This window comes from Ambystoma mexicanum, chromosome 6p (assembly GCF_040938575.1).
Source record: "Ambystoma mexicanum isolate Mex_15411 chromosome 6p, UKY_AmexF1_1, whole genome shotgun sequence".
Lineage (NCBI taxonomy): Eukaryota > Metazoa > Chordata > Amphibia > Caudata > Ambystomatidae > Ambystoma > Ambystoma mexicanum.
In genome coordinates, this window is record NC_090935.1 from 52262572 (window position 1) to 52282630 (window position 20059).

General features: G+C 43.3%; 1 protein-coding gene across 2 annotated transcripts in view; it reads left to right on the forward strand.

Annotated features, from left to right (window-relative positions):
• Positions 1–20059, forward strand: part of LOC138511200 (cyclic AMP-responsive element-binding protein 3-like protein 3) — a 158375-nt gene that overhangs the window by 54525 nt on the left and 83791 nt on the right. For both annotated transcript variants that reach the window (XM_069626726.1, XM_069626727.1), the window contains exons 5-6: positions 15907–15999; positions 16284–16390. In XM_069626726.1, coding sequence (XP_069482827.1) covers positions 15907–15999; positions 16284–16390 — 200 coding nt within the window. The remainder of the gene's footprint in view (positions 1–15906; positions 16000–16283; positions 16391–20059) is intronic.

A 20059-nucleotide genomic window follows, 5' to 3' on the forward strand; every position in this document is an offset into this window, starting at 1 on the left:
CTTGATCCAGTCACACCTCCATAGTTTTTGTTTAGCTTTGTCTGGGTTTTGAATCAGCATGTTTTCTGTTATTCCGGCGCCTTGGAGGGATTTGGAAACACGGGTGCACCAACTTTTGACAAAAGCCTCCTTGCCCTGTAGTACTTGCTTAGCAATTATTTTTAACAGCCCATTCTCATTCTCTTTTATAATACATTTCCTGTACAGTTGACAGAGCTTCCATTTATACATGCCATACAAATAAATTAAACCCAATTCATGCCGAACTATGGCCCTTGATTCAGATGTTGGAAGTTTTAAAGCTTTGTTCCAGTAGTATCCTTCATAGTGTTGCCAATATTCATATGTTTGGCACTTTCTGGTTTCCACACCATATAACATGATTGGTACACATTTTTGTTTGTAGTATATTACTAACGGGGATATAGAAAATTTGCAATATTTGGCGCTTATTATAGAAATAGCAGTTTGTTGTTTGGTTAGCATGGAGTCCTCATAAGGCTGATCATTGGATCTATTATGAACACCCACCCCCAAATATTTGTAGGCCTTACCTGCTGATAGGGTGGTGTTTTGTAATTGCCACTGGTATGGTTTGTGATTTAACTTTACTAAACTGCATTGTTTCTGATTTGTTAATACTAATGCAGTTTGCTTTTGCATAATTGTCCAGGGCTAATAATAGGTTTCGAAGACCAGCTGGTGTTTTAGATATGAGGATCATGTCAACTGCGTATAAAAGCCAATTTATTGCAAAACCTTGTAATTTCGGGGGATCAGTTATCAGATTTTGAAAGCACTGGCCAATATCAGCTAAAAAGTAATTCAACAATGCGGAGGCTAGCAAACAGCCTTGTTTCAGGCCTCTAGATGTTTCAATGGCCTTGGACAACCATCCATCATTCCTCGGACGTACTTGTATAGATGTATTCGTATGTGAGGCTATAATCCACTTCAGTATAAACCATGGACATTTCTGATCACATTTTTTAAAGAGCAATTCCCTAGGTACTAAATCAAAAGCTGAATGAAAATCAATAAAAGCAAGATATAAAGCTTGACTGGACTCTCTATGATGTGATATTATAGCAGTTAGTGTTATCAAGTTTATTGCAGTTCCTAAGCCAGGTATAAATCCTGTTTGATACGGATCACGCAATTTTCTTGTTTCTAGCCAGATGTTAAATTAATTCAGTGCCAAACGGGCAAATAACTTGCACGGGCAGTCCAAAAGGGCTATAGGCCTGTATGATGCTGGATTACTTCGTGAACCCTTTTTGAAAATCGAAAGTATTATTGATGTTTTCCATGAGTAAGGTACAAGGCCTGTTTTCATCACATTTTTAAATATGATTTTTAATATTTTTCCGCCCACAGATTTGGAATCTTTTTCAGCATGGAATTGGGCAGTCCCTCTGGGCCAGTTGCCCTGGAGTTGCTCAAATTACCTATATAGTGCTGAATGTCTGTTGTATCGAAATCCATGTCGCTGTGATGCATAGCGTCATTAATTTCAATATTAAGGCCACCGAAGGGTGTTCGAAAAAGCATCACCATAATAGCTTTGCCATATTTCTTCAGCAAGTGGATTAGTTTGAACTGCTGATTGAGGCTGATAAACTGGGCCATTCAATAACGCCCATATGCCCCCCGTTGATTTAAGCATAAGTTGTTTCAGCATAGATTCACCATTATGTTGGTATTGAATGGCATGTCTACCTCTTTGCCAATTTGTATAGGCAGATTTGTTTTTTTTAATCTGATTAAAACTCATCCCTGCCTTTCTAGCATCCCGTATATTTTTTCTTAGTTCTCGGTTTTTGTCTTTTACTTCAATATCAAATGCATGTATGTGCTTTATTATTGATCTGCAAATTCGTCACCATCTTGGCCTTAAAGACTTGCATACAATCAACATAATTCATAGGACTGTGAATATTGTTGGATTGTGATGAAGTATACAACATTTCACCATGTCTGAGCAATTTTCCAGTATTCCATGCTACTCGGGTTTGGGCGTTGTTAACAGTTAATTCAGACATATAGTGATTGATCATGATCTCTTTATGGAATGCAGGCCACTCTCACACAATTGATTGTGATCACTCTTAGATGATTTTTTTTATGTTCAATGATCTTACTTTATCTAGGAACTGATGGTTCATATATATATATATATCCAGAATTGCACTCTGGCCTTTTCCATGCCATGTCATATTCGGTGGATCGTCGCCATGGATTGAGCCATTTAACCTAATGAAATGACGTTCCTTCATGGATTGAACCCATTTGTATTCCTCCATGGTTTTAATAGAGGATGTCTTGGGCATCAAGTGCATGTTTAAATCACCAATAATTCAGGTATGCATAATGGATTGATCTAATATTATACTATCCAAGATGAAATATAGTTCTTTAAAGAAAGCATCTACAGAGATGTTTTCTGCCCCAGTAGATAACAAAGGCCATCGTATAGCCCCCTCGTTGGACTTTTATAGCTTGAAAACATGGAGTTAGGGTGGGTAAATTAACTATTTTGAACTGTTTATCCTTTTTGAATGCCATGAGCAACCCCACCATCGGGCGCCCAAGAGGAGCTTCTATGGCGGGTATTGTATGAATATAATGGGAGTGGTGGAGAGCCAGGTTTCCTGGAATACTATAATGTCATAATTATAGAGCTCTTTGATTTTGGTATTGATAAAATGACTATGTCCCCTTGTATTCCAGGAAATAATCTTGATCATATCTCCTAACTGGGGCTGTTATGAATTAATCTCCTGGTTCGTCCACCTGCCATTTCCACTATCTTGGGTAGCCTGACCTCCTTGATTTTTATTAGCACCATATATGTGAAGGCTTTGCGGAAGGGGGGGGCTTTACCCATAAATAAATTGAGGGGCATCTCTTGGGTGATAACAAACCCTAAGTTATAAAACTCGGTACGCGCTGCCCATAAAGTATTCCAGATGAGCCCAGACTGTATATAAAGTCTTACATCCCCCGATCCTTCCAGTTTCGTAAATTCCACTAAGCTAATATCGGAAGAACTCAGGTTGGCCAGCATAGGTACATCCCTACAAATATTCAGGACACTTGTTCGGTTTAAATCGTATTGCGGAAAAGGATGGGGCCAGCATGATATAATTAAGCAGTAATGATGTTTATATGTGGCCCATCGCTTATCCATAAATTTTTGAGCCCGTCCTTGATTGATACATGTCATTCTTACCCAATTGGGGCACTTCAGATTGCAGTTCTCGATTCCTACCCCCTAAATCACCCCGATTTTTATTAGCACCATATATGTGAAGGCTTTGCGGAAGGGGGGGGCTTTACCCATAAATAAATTGAGGGGCATCTCTTGGGTGATAACAAACCCTAAGTTATAAAACTCGGTACGCGCTGCCCATAAAGTATTCCAGATGAGCCCAGACTGTATATAAAGTCTTACATCCCCCGATCCTTCCAGTTTCGTAAATTCCACTAAGCTAATATCGGAAGAACTCAGGTTGGCCAGCATAGGTACATCCCTACAAATATTCAGGACACTTGTTCGGTTTAAATCGTATTGCGGAAAAGGATGGGGAAAAGGATGGGGCCAGCATGATATAATTAAGCAGTAATGATGTTTATATGTGGCCCATCGCTTATCCATAAATTTTTGAGCCCGTCCTTGATTGATACATGTCATTCTTACCCAATTGGGGCACTTCAGATTGCAGTTCTCGATTCCTACCCCCTAAATCACCCCGATCTTGGGTTACACCCGGCCCTCTTAAGAGTCGAGTAACTTCCAGGAAGTTAAGAGGCAGTGATTGTTTACCACAGTTCTCTTGTGTTGTGGGCTGATTTGAACTTTGCCTCTCACTGTTGTATGAGGCTCATATTTCTTCTCGTAAATCATTGATGGTGTTATAAAGAGCTTGTAATATCACCGGCTGTGAATTATGCAGCATGGTATTCTTCGCCAAAGTTTCTTTTAGAGCCTCTTGGGTGGTCAAGCTCTCTAATTGGACCTTGCACACATTTTTAGATGTAGGTCCCAGGTCTACATCTAGCTTAGGTAATGTTATTAGTTTTTTCTCTGCATGAGTCAAAGCTGAATCAGATTGACCAGCCATCGATTCAGCTATCGCATCATCCAGATGTTGGTAACTCTTTGGGTGGTCTTTAAGCCGATTTGAAACCGCTATGGCCTTCATCAATCTTTTTTTTTTCTTGCCTCATTTGCTGCAAGTGTAGATTTTTTTTTTTGATCCCTGGAGCCTGGGGCGCAACACTTCTTTTCCTAACATGGGAACATCGGAGGTGTGTTTAGCAGTTAGCCAATTTGTATTATCAAGAGCTACAAAAATCACTGGAGTCATCGATATCTCCTGGGTACTAGCTCCAGATGGTATAGAGCATGCCAGTGGTACCTCATGTCCTATGGTTTCAGATTTGTTGCCATTGCTCAAGTGAGTCGTGCCTTTATTTGGCGAGTCATTTTGGGCTTCCGGTAGAGGCAAGGACTTTTTATCTGCAATCAACACCTGTCACCCTAGCATCGCCCTTCACTGCAGCTTTGATTTCTAAGTGGCTTTGAACCATGTCTGTACTTAAATTATTTACCAAGTTAGCTGACTCAGGGACCTTATTTATAGGCTTGTTTGCATACTGCTTATTCATTAAAGACGTTTGATCATGCAATTTTGTCATAATTTGTTGAAGCATGGTTGTATGGTTTGTTTATTTTTTCATCCAAAGCTTCATACAATTTAGCCATTGAAAAAAGGGCAGTGTTCATAGCTCCCAGGGTGTTATTCAAGGCCGGAGCTTCGGGGAATGAGAATCTAGTCCCTGTGGTTGTTTGTTGATTTCTAATGAAAAACAGTTGCTTCTCGATGGGAGCCTCAAAATGCGTTCGCCTCGGGGTGGGAGCAATGAAAGATAATGATCTACAGGAGCCACTCCTGTCTGACTTGTCAAACATGATGGAAGACTTTGAGAGATCATGTTCTTTTGTAAACGGAGACGTTGTGTTCATATTAATTACAACCTGATCCTTACTATTTTCACCTATTACAGTCTTTGTCAAATTGTATTAAGTCCCCCTTATTGGAACAGATATATTTTACCTCATGAGGTATTACGTTCTGTTCAATAGAACTATTCATGAAGTCCATGATCTCAGCATTGATTTCCCCAATTATAGTTAACCTTGTATATTCTTTTCTCAGATCATGCTGAGCTTGAACCGAACATATTCACGGCTTAACATGTGATAAATTACCCTCTTGAGTTTTGACTAGGTTAATTTTGGTAGCGCATAACTCACAAGGTACTTGGGTTGAGCATCTATCCCTGTTACACCCCGACCTTCGCCGCATCACACTCCCCGGTGTCTGCCCCGTGCCTCTTCAGTCTCCCGCGTTAACAAGGACAGTTGGGGAGCTCTATGTAAGGCCAGAAAGAGGGACAAGAAAGTGGTTGCTCTTCATAAGGGGCTACGGCGCAGTCATGCACCTTTTTTCTCACGGTGCAGCTGCCATGGAGAATAGCTGCAACAAACTACATTTCCCAGAAAACCTGCCATGGGTTGTAGTTCCCAGCATTAATACCGGAGCCTCGTTTTCGATTATGTCCCGCCTCCTTGTTGTATTTAAACCACAGCGGTTTTCAGAACGCCGCTTCTGTTTATAGGTACAACCGGCATTTTCTGAAGTGCTTCTTCTGTACCTTAATTCCGGAAGTCTCCGGTTTTCTCTGTGTACCGACCTTGCCTGCACACGGACTCCTACATCTTGATTCTACTTTGATATTGTTTGCTGTCCGCCCGTGTACCGATCTTGCCCGCTCCTGAACTCCTGGATTGTGATTTTGTTGTGTTTGCTGACCGACCGTGTACCAGACCTTTTGCCTGCTCCTGGACCCCTGGTTTAAGACTTTGCTACTGCTACTTCCTGTATGAATACCATCTCTCACTTGGCCACGGACTCTTGAATCAGTGTTTGCGTTCTTCTGGGGAATTATACTGGTAAGAATAATTCTTCATTTGGTATCCTGTCCTCATCGAACTGTTACTTCATCTTTGGATAACATTGCTTCATTTCTAAAGTGCATTTTGGAACGCTTTGCTGTGGTGCACCATCCCGAAACCAGTGCGACCCTCGTTCCGTCCGGGGATAGCTACCCTACTAACCGTCCTTTTTTTTGTTTTATACTTTCGTTGTTGCCCAGGATTCTTTTCACTACTCTTACCTCCACCAATGGTAAAGTATAATTCCTTGATTACCATCATTGGGCAGTCTTCACATTTATCTAGTATCTAAAGTCTCTCCTGCTTTATAGATTGTTCCAGGTCCCTTTTTGCTTAAGGGGAACTCACTCAGGTACTCTATTAAGGGTAATAGTCTTGGGGAAAGCCAGGGTTGAATCCGATAGAATATTCATCTCTTGTCTTTTCTTTACAGCTGGGTCCGTGGCGGTGTGTTCTCCCCGCTCTTTTGATTGATCGGTCCCCTTGTCTGTATAGTTCAGCAGGTGGTCATATCAGTTTAAAGAGTTCCCCTCACAGAGAGGAGACTCGGGTGGAGGCTCCAACCCAAGCTCTTCAAGCAAATTCCCAGCACAAGAGGACCGGTCTGTTTTTACACACCCTCCCTACCGATGAGTAACAATCCCCTGTCTGACGCACATTTTCAAGTGTTCTATCTGTTACTTTTATTTATTTATAGTGCACACCTAACCCGGGGCTAGCAGGGCGCAAAGGCATCAAGAGGTTTGTGAAGCTTGTTACATACAGAGAATGAAGTCCAGCTGAGGTTACATTGCTGGATCATCAAAAACACAGAACACCGGTGAGGCATGAATTTACAAGAAGATAAGTATACAAGATGAAGGTTATATCAAGAATTATAACTACACAGGTCAATTGACCACCAGAGTGATCAGATTTACAGCCATAGTAGTGTGGCGCAGCAGGCATTATATATCATGTTTCTTGAGCCACTGAATGGTCTTAGATCTGAATTGGCAATAAGGGAGGTCTTCCCTGCAGGGAGGTGGTAGGGAATTCCAAAATTGTGCTGCTTTAACGGGAAAGCTATTCCATCCAGCCATAGTGCCTTAAATCTAGGCACAAGGTGGAGATTGGAGTTAACCATTCTGGTGGGTTGGGAGAAAGGTAGTCTAGTGAATTTAGTTATAAGGCATTGAGGGGCAGCTTGGTGTAGGCATTTGTGGGTCAGAGAGACCGATTTAAGGAAAATGTTTGTCTTTGGTGGATAGCCAGTTGATGGATCTTCTGGTCTCGGAGATATGGGCTTTCTTAGGGCTACTAAGGGCTGCTCTTGCGTTATTCTGTAATATTTTAATTTTGTTCGTAATGTATTTGTTGCACCCTACATATAGCGCACTGCAATAGTCCAGTTTGGACAGGATTAGAGCCCTGGCTAGGGTGATGCAGTTAGAAGGTGAGAGGAATGGTTTGGTTGCTCTGATAAGTTTGCAGGTATAGGATGTGGCTGATGCCATAGCGTTGACTTGCTTTTTGAAGGTGAGAGTGGAATCCAGGTAGAAGCCAAGGGTTTTGACCTCCTTGGCTACAGTGATAATGTTATTATCGATTACAAAAGAGGAGTAGATTGGGTCTAGTTTGGTGATATTTTGGGAGGACCCTAGAATAAGGAGTTCTGTTTTGTCATCATTCAGGCATAGACCATGCAGGGCCATCCATGCCTGGATGATGAGGTAAATTTTGTTAACGAAGGCCAAATCCTTGTCATAATCCCCCGTCAGCGGGATGAGGATCTGGGTATCATCGGAGTAGTTAGTGTAGGTGATACCCAGATCATCATGATCATCAAAAAGGGGATTAGTGAAAATGTTGTATAAGGTCGGGGAGATGCACGATCCCTGGGGCACGCTACAGGTAATGGGCGAAGGGTCGGCTGCTGCTAGAGTGGAGAATACTCTCATCGTGCGGTTATTTAGGAAGGATTGGATCCAACCGGTTGCCTCTTGAGAGAAGTGGGCTGCTTTTTGAAGGTGGTTACATAAGATCTCCTGGTCGACCAGGTCGAAAGCGGATGAGAGGTCAAGTAGTAGTAGTGCAGTTTTACCCTTGTCTCTCAGCTCATCTATCTGTACCTTGAGATCTATGAGTGCGGTTTCAGTACCATGTTGAGGCCTGAAGCCTGATTGACGGACTCCAAGGAGGTGGAAGTGTTCAAGGTAATGTTGGATTTGTTGATAAGCTATTTTGTCGAGGATTTTAAGTAGGAATGCTACTGCAGTGATGGGGCGATAGTTTGTAGGGGTGTCGGGGTCTAAGTTAGGTTTTTTGAGAAGGGGGAGGACCAAGGATTGTTTCAGATTGTTAGGTACGGTGCCTGAAGTGAATGACGCGTTTATTAGTTTGGTAATAAACGGTGCGAGATCACGAGCTGCATCCTTTATCAGTTTGCACGGTATAGGTCCCTGTGGCAATTCGAGGGCTTGAGGGTGAAAATGATATTTTCAACCTCTTTAGTAGTTACTTTGTGGAAGTTGAAATGGGGATTGGGCGCAGGAGTGTGCGACCCAGTGGGGTGTGTCATTTTAGGGATCAGGCTACTGGGCGTGGTGGACGCGAGAAGGGAATCTTTTTTAATACTTATCTTGGTCTTGAGGGAGGTGATTTTGTTGGCTAAGGCGTTCTGTTTACCCGTGCACCAATTCTTATCCTTGAGGCATGCGTCCGGTACTTGGGTGGGTGATTCTACCTCTTTTAGTATTGTAAAGAGCTCTCTAGTGTTAGATTTAGCTTGTGAAATTCGAGTGCTGTAGGACATTTGTTTGGCCAAAATGATTTCTTTTTTGTATTGAAAGGCTAGTATACTCAGATTTTTCTTGTTGATCTCTGAGGGATGTGATCTCCAGGTTTTTTCACAGTGTCGTTTTTCCCTGTCTGAGGGCTTTGAGGCGAGGGGAGAACCAGGTGTTAATGTGTTTTCGGGGTTTGCTCTTTCTTAACTTCAATCCTCGATGGCAATTAAATGTTCTTTACACTTGTACTAGATTCGCATGTAATATTTACCGGTTGGTTGGACATTGGTTCCGAATCAGACATGTTTTTTACTGGAGTTTGCTGGACATGGTGCACCACAGGGTTCACCATGTCATTTGTTCTAGTTGACTCTAGTGAGCAGAAAGCTCGAATGTCACTTGTAAGGGAAATCGACCGTTGACTGGTCGCCATTTTCTTTTCCTTACACTTCTGTGCAAGGGTATTCTTTCTTAGTTGCAAGTTTGTGGCATACCAGTTTTTAAAGTAAACATGTTACAAATCCAATAAAAAAAAAAAAATGATTTCCAAGGGAAAGTTTCAAAACTTGGATTTTGCTCGTAGTAAATAGTTTACTATTACCAGACATGCGGCCCCGGCCCACGCTGTCCCGTTAGACAGCAAGACAGCCACACACTTGCAGCCACGCACTTCAGCAGACGCGCGGGTAGAATGTTTTTGAAGGCGTTTGGTCGCGGCAGGGGGCAGATCCAAGATCTGGGTAAAACAAAACGCAAGAGGAAGAGTATTAAAAGTACTGCCTCAAAGTCATCAGCGTTCGTCAATGCAGGTGCCGGCAGGAAGTCCATGCCAGAGATTCTTCTTACCATATGGTCCAGTCAGCACAAACGCAGCGCGGCTATGGCCGTTCGCAGCAAAGAAAAATCCACAAGAAGGCAGACAACGTTCCTCCACAGCAAGACAGCCACACACTTGTAGCCACGCACTTCAGCACACGCGCACATATGTTATGTCAGTAGCGATCACAGGAGCAGCCATTTGCTTTTCTAATGCTAATGAAGGTGACACTGATGTGTTTTTAACTAACGCATTTTTTCATGCAAATAAAAGCAGAAAATAACTGGTTGTAAAAGTATTATTTTGATAAATAAAATGTGGGTACATTCAGATAAAAAGGCTAAAAACAAATATGGATAAATACAGATGGAAATTGCAGAAAAAAAGTACCATAAAACCAGGTGCCTTATTCAGAAGGTAGCATTAACCCCCAGACAATGTTAGGAGTGTAGTGAAGAAAAAAAGTGCATGTCTTCATGAAACCGAGTCAGGTTTGGTTAAAACGACTGAGCTGCCCCGCTCTTGGTGACGTGTTTTCTCTTTGATCATAAACTATTAACTGACCAGGTGACAAAATGTGGGTTTGGTATTGCATTTTCTTTCCCAAGGTAACTTGGTTTTTATTAGCATCATTATTTCTTGTCCGATGTACTCTTACATGCAAGTTGTTAGGTTAGATTTTCATTTATATGCTAAATCCCCTTCACATGTGAGACCAACAGCACATTTTGATAGACTTTGTTCCAGAGTGAGTGGCAACCTTTTTCCCCACTCACCCTTTCGTTTACACTTTTATGGGTGTCATTTTTCGGACTCTCCACAGTTTATTGTGAGTATCTACGTTTTATTATTGCAACACAGAGCACTTTCTGTGCAGTGTTGCTGGGTTGCCATTTGGGCTTCCCTTTTTTTTTTCTCTTGGTTTACCTTGCAGAACTTACCTTGCAGAACACATATTCTCAAAGGTAGAGAGGGCTTTTCATCCCCTTTAAATTTTATATTGAGACCAGCACACCCCACCTTATGTGGAGTGCTGGTGTGTGGGGGGTTACTCTGTATCTCCTTTCTCACTGCTCCAGTAACATTTATGTTACCGTGACAAGCTTACTATTATGGATGCTGGCAGTGGACATTGTCTTTTTTTAAATTTTTTATCGCAGGTTGTCAAACCATCTGCGCTAATGCACAGAAGGGTCACCATTCTGCTAGAATGGTGGCTTCCTTCTTTTTTTGTTTTTTTTTTTGTGGCCATTTGTAGTGTGCTTGTACTTTTCTGGTCCTTCTTTTGCCGTCCTGGATGGTGGGTGTCTTTGTTGAACTTTTGTCTTCTGCAGGAACCCTTTGTGTAGCCCAGAGGCTCCAGCGTGTCTGTGAAGTCAGGAGTGAGGGAGGAGTCTGAAACTCTGCTGATCTTTGTCTTCTCGTGTGCCTGAGAGAATCCAGTCCGATGAAGGGAAGACTGTTGTAGCTACCTCCAGCGACCTAAGATGCCTGCTGTGTAATTGCTGCCTGTGAGGACTCCTTCTTTGAAGCGACAGATCAGTCCTGTAGATGACTCCAGCCTATAGATTTTTGGGACCCATAAGTATTGAGATGACCTGAATTTTGACCCATCCTACGGCGAGCTGTGACTTTCTTGGGTTTTAAACCGTAAATACCCTGGAACCTGAAGCCTGGGTACTGTGCAACGTCTTCTGAAGAACAGCTTGTGCTGAAGCTTTGGTGGGCTCCTGCTGGACCTCCAGAGACATGATTGCACTCCTTGAAGTCCCCTCACCAGAGTGCTGGACCGAAATGGCAAGGTGAATCTGTTCTTTAGAATGATACTATTATCATTCATAAACTGAATTTTTATAAAAACCAACACTATACTAATGGTATGCAAACCAAAGAATAAACCTTATTTAGAAAAGCAGTATGCAGTTCAAGGTGAGTAAAATCTATTGATACACGTTTGTAATGGCAGAATGCTATTCATGGGGAATAACACTACGTTAGTAGACGTTTAGAATAATAGTGTGTCATTCAAGGTTAGCATGTCCTATTGCTAATATGCTATGTTAGTTATTCTGTTTCAGGAATACTGTATAGCCCTACTAAAGAAGCTGAAGCCAAATTTGGACCTCTCAGTTCAAGGTAAATTTAGGTCCTTTCCCCAGCCCTCTCCTTGACGTTGTGTGTCGGAGGGCATGCCATCATACGCCTTCATTATTTAGCTGCCTCTCGACCAATGCTGGTGAATTTTCTCTCCAAATGTGTGAACTAGCTTAGCGAGCTCCACCAGCGTGGAAACCCTCTTTTTATTCCTCCCTCCTCCACAAGAATAATTTTTAAAAAGGGTTAATTGAACCGCTCAATATTCAGGTGAAACTAGGTTTGAATTGCAATTTACAAACTATTCTGTAGGGAAACGCGTGTAATATCCCAGATCACCTTTCCACCTGATTGGTCACGTCATTCTAATTCACCCAGATTCTCACATTTTATCTACCATTGCCCTAATAGGTCAAGCTATTTTGAGACGTCTAGTTCAGTATTCGCCCTTATCCCATCACTTTTACTTTTGTCTGTAGAGATTTTAATCCACGAAAGTCTGAGCAGAAAGATACTTTACTTGCCTGTTGTACTATAACTGCAGCTTTTGATGTTTCATAGAGTAACATCCTTGAGAGGGCTAGAGGATGGGCTTCACCTCTAAAAGCAACCTCTCCATTCATGTTTTTTGTGGACTGTCTGGCAGCATAAATTGACTCTGGTTAAAGACCTGCTTGCTGATGACATTGATGGTTGCCTATTTACATTTTCAGTGGATGTCAATCCAGGCAACGACATGCTTTTTTCTTTTCTTTTTTAAATTGCATGGTCCAGATGAATGAGATGATATCTTCTAGCTGCAAACTCGTTGGCATCTGGAGACGGACTGGCTCACAACACCTCAATTGCAGTCACACATTTCATATCCATTTAAAATGGCTGCGTACAATGAGGGGTCAGAAATGAGGCACAGTCCTTTGTTATTAAAATAAAAGGGGTAGGATGAAGGCCTTTCTGTCCCTATCCGAAAGAGAGTTTCTCTACTTAGTGTTCGGAAGGGGAGCAGCCCTGTGCCACCTTCCTGAGCGATTTAGAGTGAGGCGAGATGAACCTTCTCCCCCAGGGGAGAGGGGGGACGTTGAAAGGACCACCTCCCAATATAAAGGACCCCGCCTCAATATAATCAACCCACATAGTGACGTGCAGGGCGCAAGCAACATTGCTATTTTGCATAGATGTTAGTAATCATAGGTAAAAGACGAGGCATGTGCAGCAAATGCGGTATTGCATGCACTACGCAGTCTCCAGTCATGCCCAAGCTCCCATGAGGACAGCCCACACCCCCAACCGCCACAAAGCCTATTCATTTGTCGTGCATTGAAACACTTGTGTATAGGCGCGTTATACATGCCACATCATATCATATGTCATTGTTCTAACAGTGTTACAAAAATGTGATTTTTACTCGAGGAATGTACCCTATAAGGCTGTGATCAGACGGGTGGTGCCTGGTGTGCATGTTATCTCACACTGGCAAAAGCATGACCCGGCCCATCCCCAGGCGACCACGAGTTATATCCCATATAACTGACTAAACCTTAAGATCCTTGAATTCCATGGCACCAGTGGCCCTTTCACCACCAACCCCAAGGTAACAAGCCCCAAAGTGTTCAATGAGGACCGACGGTGCACGTCATTGAGTGGCAATCATATGCTTTGTAGTGCGAGGTGCTGGGAGAGATGCATTCTAGTTCAAAATGGGCATGGAGACCTTGGAGCCGGATGGCGCGGAAGAGAGTGAGTGAAATGTGTGTGACGGTTAGAGTACCCCAGAACCTCATTTGTGCCCGCCCTAAGGCCTGCCAGGTGTACACTACAGTGATAAAGTAGCAATGTGTCAGGAGTGTAGTTTATTTGTTCTTTGACCTTCGACGTGAGAAGATGGTCATTGCAGCACCCCTGAGATGGAGGACGGACTGGGCTGGAACCAATTACCTGCAATCTCTTATGGAGCAGGTGGATCATGTATAGGCGCACACCAACCAGCCACGTGGGTTTCTACTGTACATGTTGCGTCATCAATGACAATGTTTTTCTTTATAAGATTCTGCTTGTACTATTTTTCGGCAGAATGTTTTTGGCAGCAGTTATTTGCTGTTGCTCTCATCTGTGTATGAGATTAAAACTTGTTATCCTTACAAGATCGACTTGGGCCTTTCTTCCCTAGCGGGTTCTATTCTCTCTCGTGTGTCCATTCACGGACTCGCCTTCACTAGGAAACTAAAAAACTAAAGATCAAGCTGTGTCTTGCCGTCAAAATTATTCTAATTAACCTTGTGTCCAAAAGGTACCGGACCCTCTTTCTGTTTTGATTGAATAGAAAAAAAGTGTACAAAATATGAAAATCCAACAAATAGTCTCTGCTTCTAGGGTCTGGTTCCCTTCCCCTGGATTAATTCAGGTAGGATGGGGAGTCTCCTTCTCTCGGTCAATGAGCCTTTATGAATAAATGTGATGTCTTTCTTTACTAAGTCTTTCTTCAGGATAGAATGTCTCTTGCTTAATGAGTCTTTCTTCTGGACGGCAAACAGGGTAATTCCTCTTCTTTCAGATTCCATGGTGTACTCTTTTGACGGATATCTCTTCCCAAAAGGATTGTCTGCCTGATGGTTCCTTACACCAGGACTTCTTCGAACGTTCATTTTCCTTCTTGGTATAACAAGTTATTCCTCTTCACTGCTAACACCTCGGTAGCATGTGGCAATACTTGTTCCAATCTTCTCCAAACTGACCTCTCATGTAAGGAGACTTGTATAAACTTTGCCTTTCAACTTCCCCCTTAATGTTCATCATCTGCGCATAACATTTACTTCAGCTTTCCCCATATGGTGCTCTTTCCCATGATCATTTGTAGAAGTTTCCTCTTCAATTTACTTGCTCGATATTCAAAAGATACCTTTTTTTTTTTTCCACATGCCTGTTCAAGTGACCTGGGGAACCAGCACTTTTGGGCAGACTCACTGGTGTTGATTGGCGTCTTTACAAAGTGGCACGCTAGTGCGGTGAAGCGACAACTCCTGGAGCGCCTCCCCATCTTTGCTGACCCTCATTTGGTTCCAGTGTCTGCTCTGTATTTGTGTGTCATTGAAAGTGAAGGTTTTTCACCAGACAGCACTTTCACCGGCCCTGCCTTTGCTGTTGGACTCCTAGCGGTCCCTCTGCAGCATCTGCGGCACTTCTCCCGGTCTCGCGGATATTCGGGTAGGTGGGCTTCCAAGCAGAGGCTGGTAGGCGCCAGCTATGTCCCGCACAGTTCACCTCCTCACTTGTGCTTATGTTGCCTGTGCCGCTTCCTGCTCTGTTTGCCCTGCAGCTAGTTACTCCCAGATGTTTAGCCGGTTTAAATGTCCCCCATAGCTGAGTTCTCCCATGACAACTAGTACGCACGTTTGGATCAATATTTCTTTCATTCCTCATTAACTCCTTCATCTTCCTCGTCTCGGTACTTGAGGCTTTATGGGAGATGAAGTTCATAGGAGTTTTATGCTCTTTAAGGTTGCATGGTTTAAAAAGACCATTGGAAATGGGAGATAATGTGTTTCATGTACATATGAGGTGTGAATGATATCCTGCTTAGGGTGATGAACAAAAAGGGGTGTCAAGGCTTCATAGTTACAGCAATCTGTATAATGACAATATGCCATTGGGAACTGTGGAATTATAGAGTCCTCTTCACATAAAAGTAAAGAGTACCAAGTCTCTCCTAATGGAGTCGCCTCATCTCCCTGACGGCCGTCTCCTCCCATGTGATCCTCCCTCATAATACCACCCCAGAGTCGGGTAGCGGCTGCCTTCCCCTGGCCACATGGGAGGAGACTTTAGGCTGGGGATCAGTGATGTCTCGATAGGATTCATCATAGTGCAGGGATGAGTAATAGGGAATTTGGGAAATGCTAAAGAATGTGACCCCTCCTACATCAATGATCTATTAGAGGGGCTGATAGGTGCTCCGTAAGGAGTTGGCCATGTCTATTTTATATGTGTGACCTATGCGACTTGCAGGCTGGTCCCATGTTGGAGCTCCAGTTGTGAGCTAATCCCGCCGTCATATCAATGTTACTAAAGGGCAAAATCAAAATATTAAAGGTAGGTAATCGCCGTATTCTGCTGTTGTTACCCCTTCACTGATTAACTCTGTGCTCTATCTCTTTGATCTGTCTTGGCCCTCCTTTGAATGAACTCTCCTCTCCGATTCCTTCTCCTAGCTGGACTTCCAGGAGTTGATCCTTACTGAAGAGGAGAAACGGCTGTTAGGAAAGGAGGGAGTCACTCTACCCTCACATCTTCCGCTGACTAAGGTGAGGATGATCAATGAAGCACCCCTACGTAGGTTGGATGCCAATTACATTTTTGTTCTATTGCCTCAACATATTTTCCGAGCTGTATTTCAAGTAACTTGGCTACATTTTATATATAGAGGAATGACCACCATCCGTTTTACTAAAATTCATTGAATACATTTTATTCCTGGAAATCTTAATTATGCATTAGTGTGAAGACTATAACGGAAGACCAATGGTGCAGCGGCCCCGAAATCTCTTCATTCAATGGTCAATTGTAACCCAAATGTGTGTGTTTTCAGTCAGAAGAACGTGTTCTGAAGAAAGTCAGACGAAAGATTCGGAACAAGCAGTCTGCCCAGGAAAGCCGGCGCAAGAAGAAGGACTATGTGGGTGGACTGGAAAACAGGTAATGGCCTTATGGACACTGGCCTCCCATGTATCATATCGCACCACTCCTATCACTAACTAAATACTGTATGTTTGTTGAATAGCGGTCTCCCTTGCATATACCCACTATTAATCGGGACTGTCAATCTGTTAGCTAAGTAGGCAATCGCATTTTACTGACCCAAACATGCCCACACCTCAATCTACAGTTGTTAAAGGAAGGTGCCTCAGACGCCTGCTCTTCATCCCTTGAACCACTTCTCACAGCTATACCATAATCTAGCACCTTCAGAGGGCGTCTGTGTGCCTGTTCCATTATCTACGTCCTCTAGGTTTACCTCCACACAAGGCAGCAAAGGCTGACTATGTGTAGTAAGTCAGTTGTTGAGCAACCGCTGTTGAGGGCGGTTCAACTGCTAACTGTAGAGTTTTGGTCAAAGCACCCAACCAAAATACCAAGCTAAACCTCTTACAGGTTGGTACTGTGGAAGAACACTCAGGCTTAAGTCTTTCGAAGGGGTAGGTAGCTGTAACCAAAAATGTGATGGGTGGAAGGTTTTGTATTATCTGAACCACTGGCCTGATTTGCATATGGTCTTTCTCCTTTTGTAATGGCTTGGTAGGCGAAGAACAATGGTCTGGAGGGTTTTCCCAGAGCAATGCCAGAGGTTAGGATTCATTCCAAATCTTCTCGCCATCACCTCTTTTGTTTTGCATCGGGATAGCAGGCTGACGCAAAGGTACAATTGGTCCACACACCTATCCAAAGAAAAATACAGTACACTGACCTACTGAAAAATATGTACATTTTATTCTGTTACACATATGACATTTTTTTGATCTGTCCAAGTAAGTACTCCACCCAAAATACACAGTATATTGTGAAAAACTTAATGGTCTTCCCCTTCCTACTCCCTGGGGATCTTCCAAACAGATGGCCAGGGGAGGGCCATCGCTTTAGGAACCTGACCCTGAGGGAAAACTAGCGAGGGGGTGAGGGGGGGTAATCAACTGGATGGAGGGTTCCTTGGGATTGGGTAGGGATTACCTGACGGTGAGACATGGTATTCCCCCGGCCCCTTTTCAGATGACACCCCCCTTCCCAACATCCCCTCAGCTCAAATAACGTACTGTCAGCCAGACTCTATCATTTTTGTCAACACCTTCATTCTACCAACCAGACTGAACAATTGTATCCAAGGGAACTCTACTCTTTTTATGAAAGTGCCGATAACTAGGACGGGTGAAAATCATTACTGCCACCTGAAGTCTATTAAGGCTTGTGAAGAGTATAAAAGGAGAGACTGTACCAGAGGCAATGAGCGAGTTAGAGCTGCAACGGGATGCAGAGACCAAGCCAGCAGGCTAGTGAAAAGGCCTGTACATCCAGAGAGGCACTGGTGGGGAACAGTGTCGAGATGCAGAGAGACCGAGGTTTGAAGGGGCTATAGAGAGCGTAGCGAGGGAGACGCATGTCCAAGGACCTGGAAGAGGATGGTGTGAAAGGCTGGCCTCTGAAACCTGACTCTGTGAAGTTGCTTGTGTCAGCAGGTGTGTGGCCACCCAGAGGTGTCAGAGCATTGGAGGGGGAGCCAGGAGTCCCTGACCTCCACACTGAAGAACCGAAGGCAGCTACTCTGATCACAACTGGTGAGTTCAAAGCCAGAGGGAACCCGGTTGATGACAGATGCAAGCGCAAAAGATAATATGCAGCAAAGCGGGATCAGCATAGGATGAGAGACGCGCAGAAGATTGTCCGTTTGAACTGTAAATTGAATGAGCGCCAGAGGAAACAAAGTAGCAAGGCGAAAGCGTGTACACTGCCACGTTGTGAAAAGGATACACGTAAAATTGAGAAAGATGTCTCCGAAGTACAGGGCTCGAAGTGGAGTGAAGCACGCAAGGGGAGCTGCGCGAGCTGCAACCTCGAATTAATAAAGGAACTTTGTGACTAAAGGGTGCCTGGAGGTATCAGAGTGGTCATGCATAGAGGAAAGTAATATGCACATTCGAACGTCTCTGATAGCTTTTCAGTCTGAGTACCTGGGGCACGATCCTATGAGAACTAAAGGTGTTGGAATGGTTGCACATAGAGGAAAGTAATATATATACATTCGAAAGTTTCTGACTCGGAGTGTTGGGGAAGGGAACCCCTGTCAAAGTATAAAGTTAGAAAGTTTTCATAAGAACTGTACAAAATTGCGGTCTGGGACCAAACTAACATTGGAATTGTTTTGTGAACTTAAAGAGGGCTGTACATCTGGGAAAGAGGAAAACCGGCGAAGCCCAAAAGAACTGTGTACAACAAGAGAACATTTGCTGAACTTTTGTGAATCCCGAGTGAGTTAAACTTGGGGAAGGGAGCTGAGGGACAGCTCCTGCTTGAGTGCCTAAAAATTGAAGAACTGCGGTGTGGCTGCAGTGCTATCCTGAAATTATTTTCCTTTAACCTTTTTTTTAGGCTGTCCATACCCTTACACGGTTTCTATTTAAAAGTGAGGGCAAGTTTAGGCTAGACGCAGACATTTCCTTTATTTTGACTGACAGACTGTGGACTAGTTTTCTTTTCATGGTCTAGTTTACTCCCATGGTCTAGATTACTCGCATGTAGCATAGGGAAAGTTAGGACCATCCCCTTTCTTTGAAATGAATGTTTTCAAACTGTATCCAAGTCTCTTTGCACCATGCCTTTCTCACGATATGTATAAACACTGTAAACACTTTGAGGGCTCTCCTCACCCCTATATGTTAATGTGTGTCCTCTATCAAAAATGGGAGAGTGGGTCATGAGATATTCTAACATGCAGTTCTAAATCTGTAGTGCCTGCACAAGAACATATTGTCCAAAAGACACATCCCACTCTTGTTGTATTTTGTAGGTCCAATAGCTGGAGGTACGTACACAACAAATACACATATGGGGTGGGAAGGAAAGGGAACCAGACTACGGCATGAATTAGTTTTCAAAAATTGATTAGCAGAGTTTGCTAATTTTCTTGATTTAAAAACAAACTGATTTGATTATCAATAGTGTGCTAATATCTTTAATGTCACCAGAAGTTATTTGTACCCAAGACATATATTGGGCAACTACAGAGCATTTATGTGTGCCGTGAAGTAAGGCAGTGAGATCATTGTCTGGCAAATGTAAAGGTTAGCTGCATGAATGGACACAGATAATATGTATTATGTGATGAAAAGACACTCTAAACAGTTTTCATTGTAGGGCTCTGTGCAGCTGGCTGTTGCACAGGGCAGTGTCCCGTAGATTGCATGCATGACCCTTCGTTTGCTGTGTAAGGAGAAGTTCAGAAGTTTCATAAATAAAGTTCACAATGTTAAAGGAAAGTCATAGCCTGAGACCAAGTATGTGGTATTGTGGTGCAGCAGGCATGCTCATTGTAAACGTCCACTGCCTATTACTGATATCCAGTGTTTTCAAGATACTGTTAAATCCCACTTTCGGGGGGGAGGGCAGGGCCACAAACTGTCCTCAAGCCAGTGAGGCTCAAGCACCGCATTCCAGCCTTGTGCACCCATGAAAGCAGTATTTATCACTAACAGCACTTGGAGCCACCAACAGGGTACTGATACTGACCGATATGTCTGCTGTTGGAAATTACTATTTCCAGGAGCTGGAGGTGAGCTAGGAGGTGCATAGGTGAGGGGGCGGGTGAGGTCAAGGAGT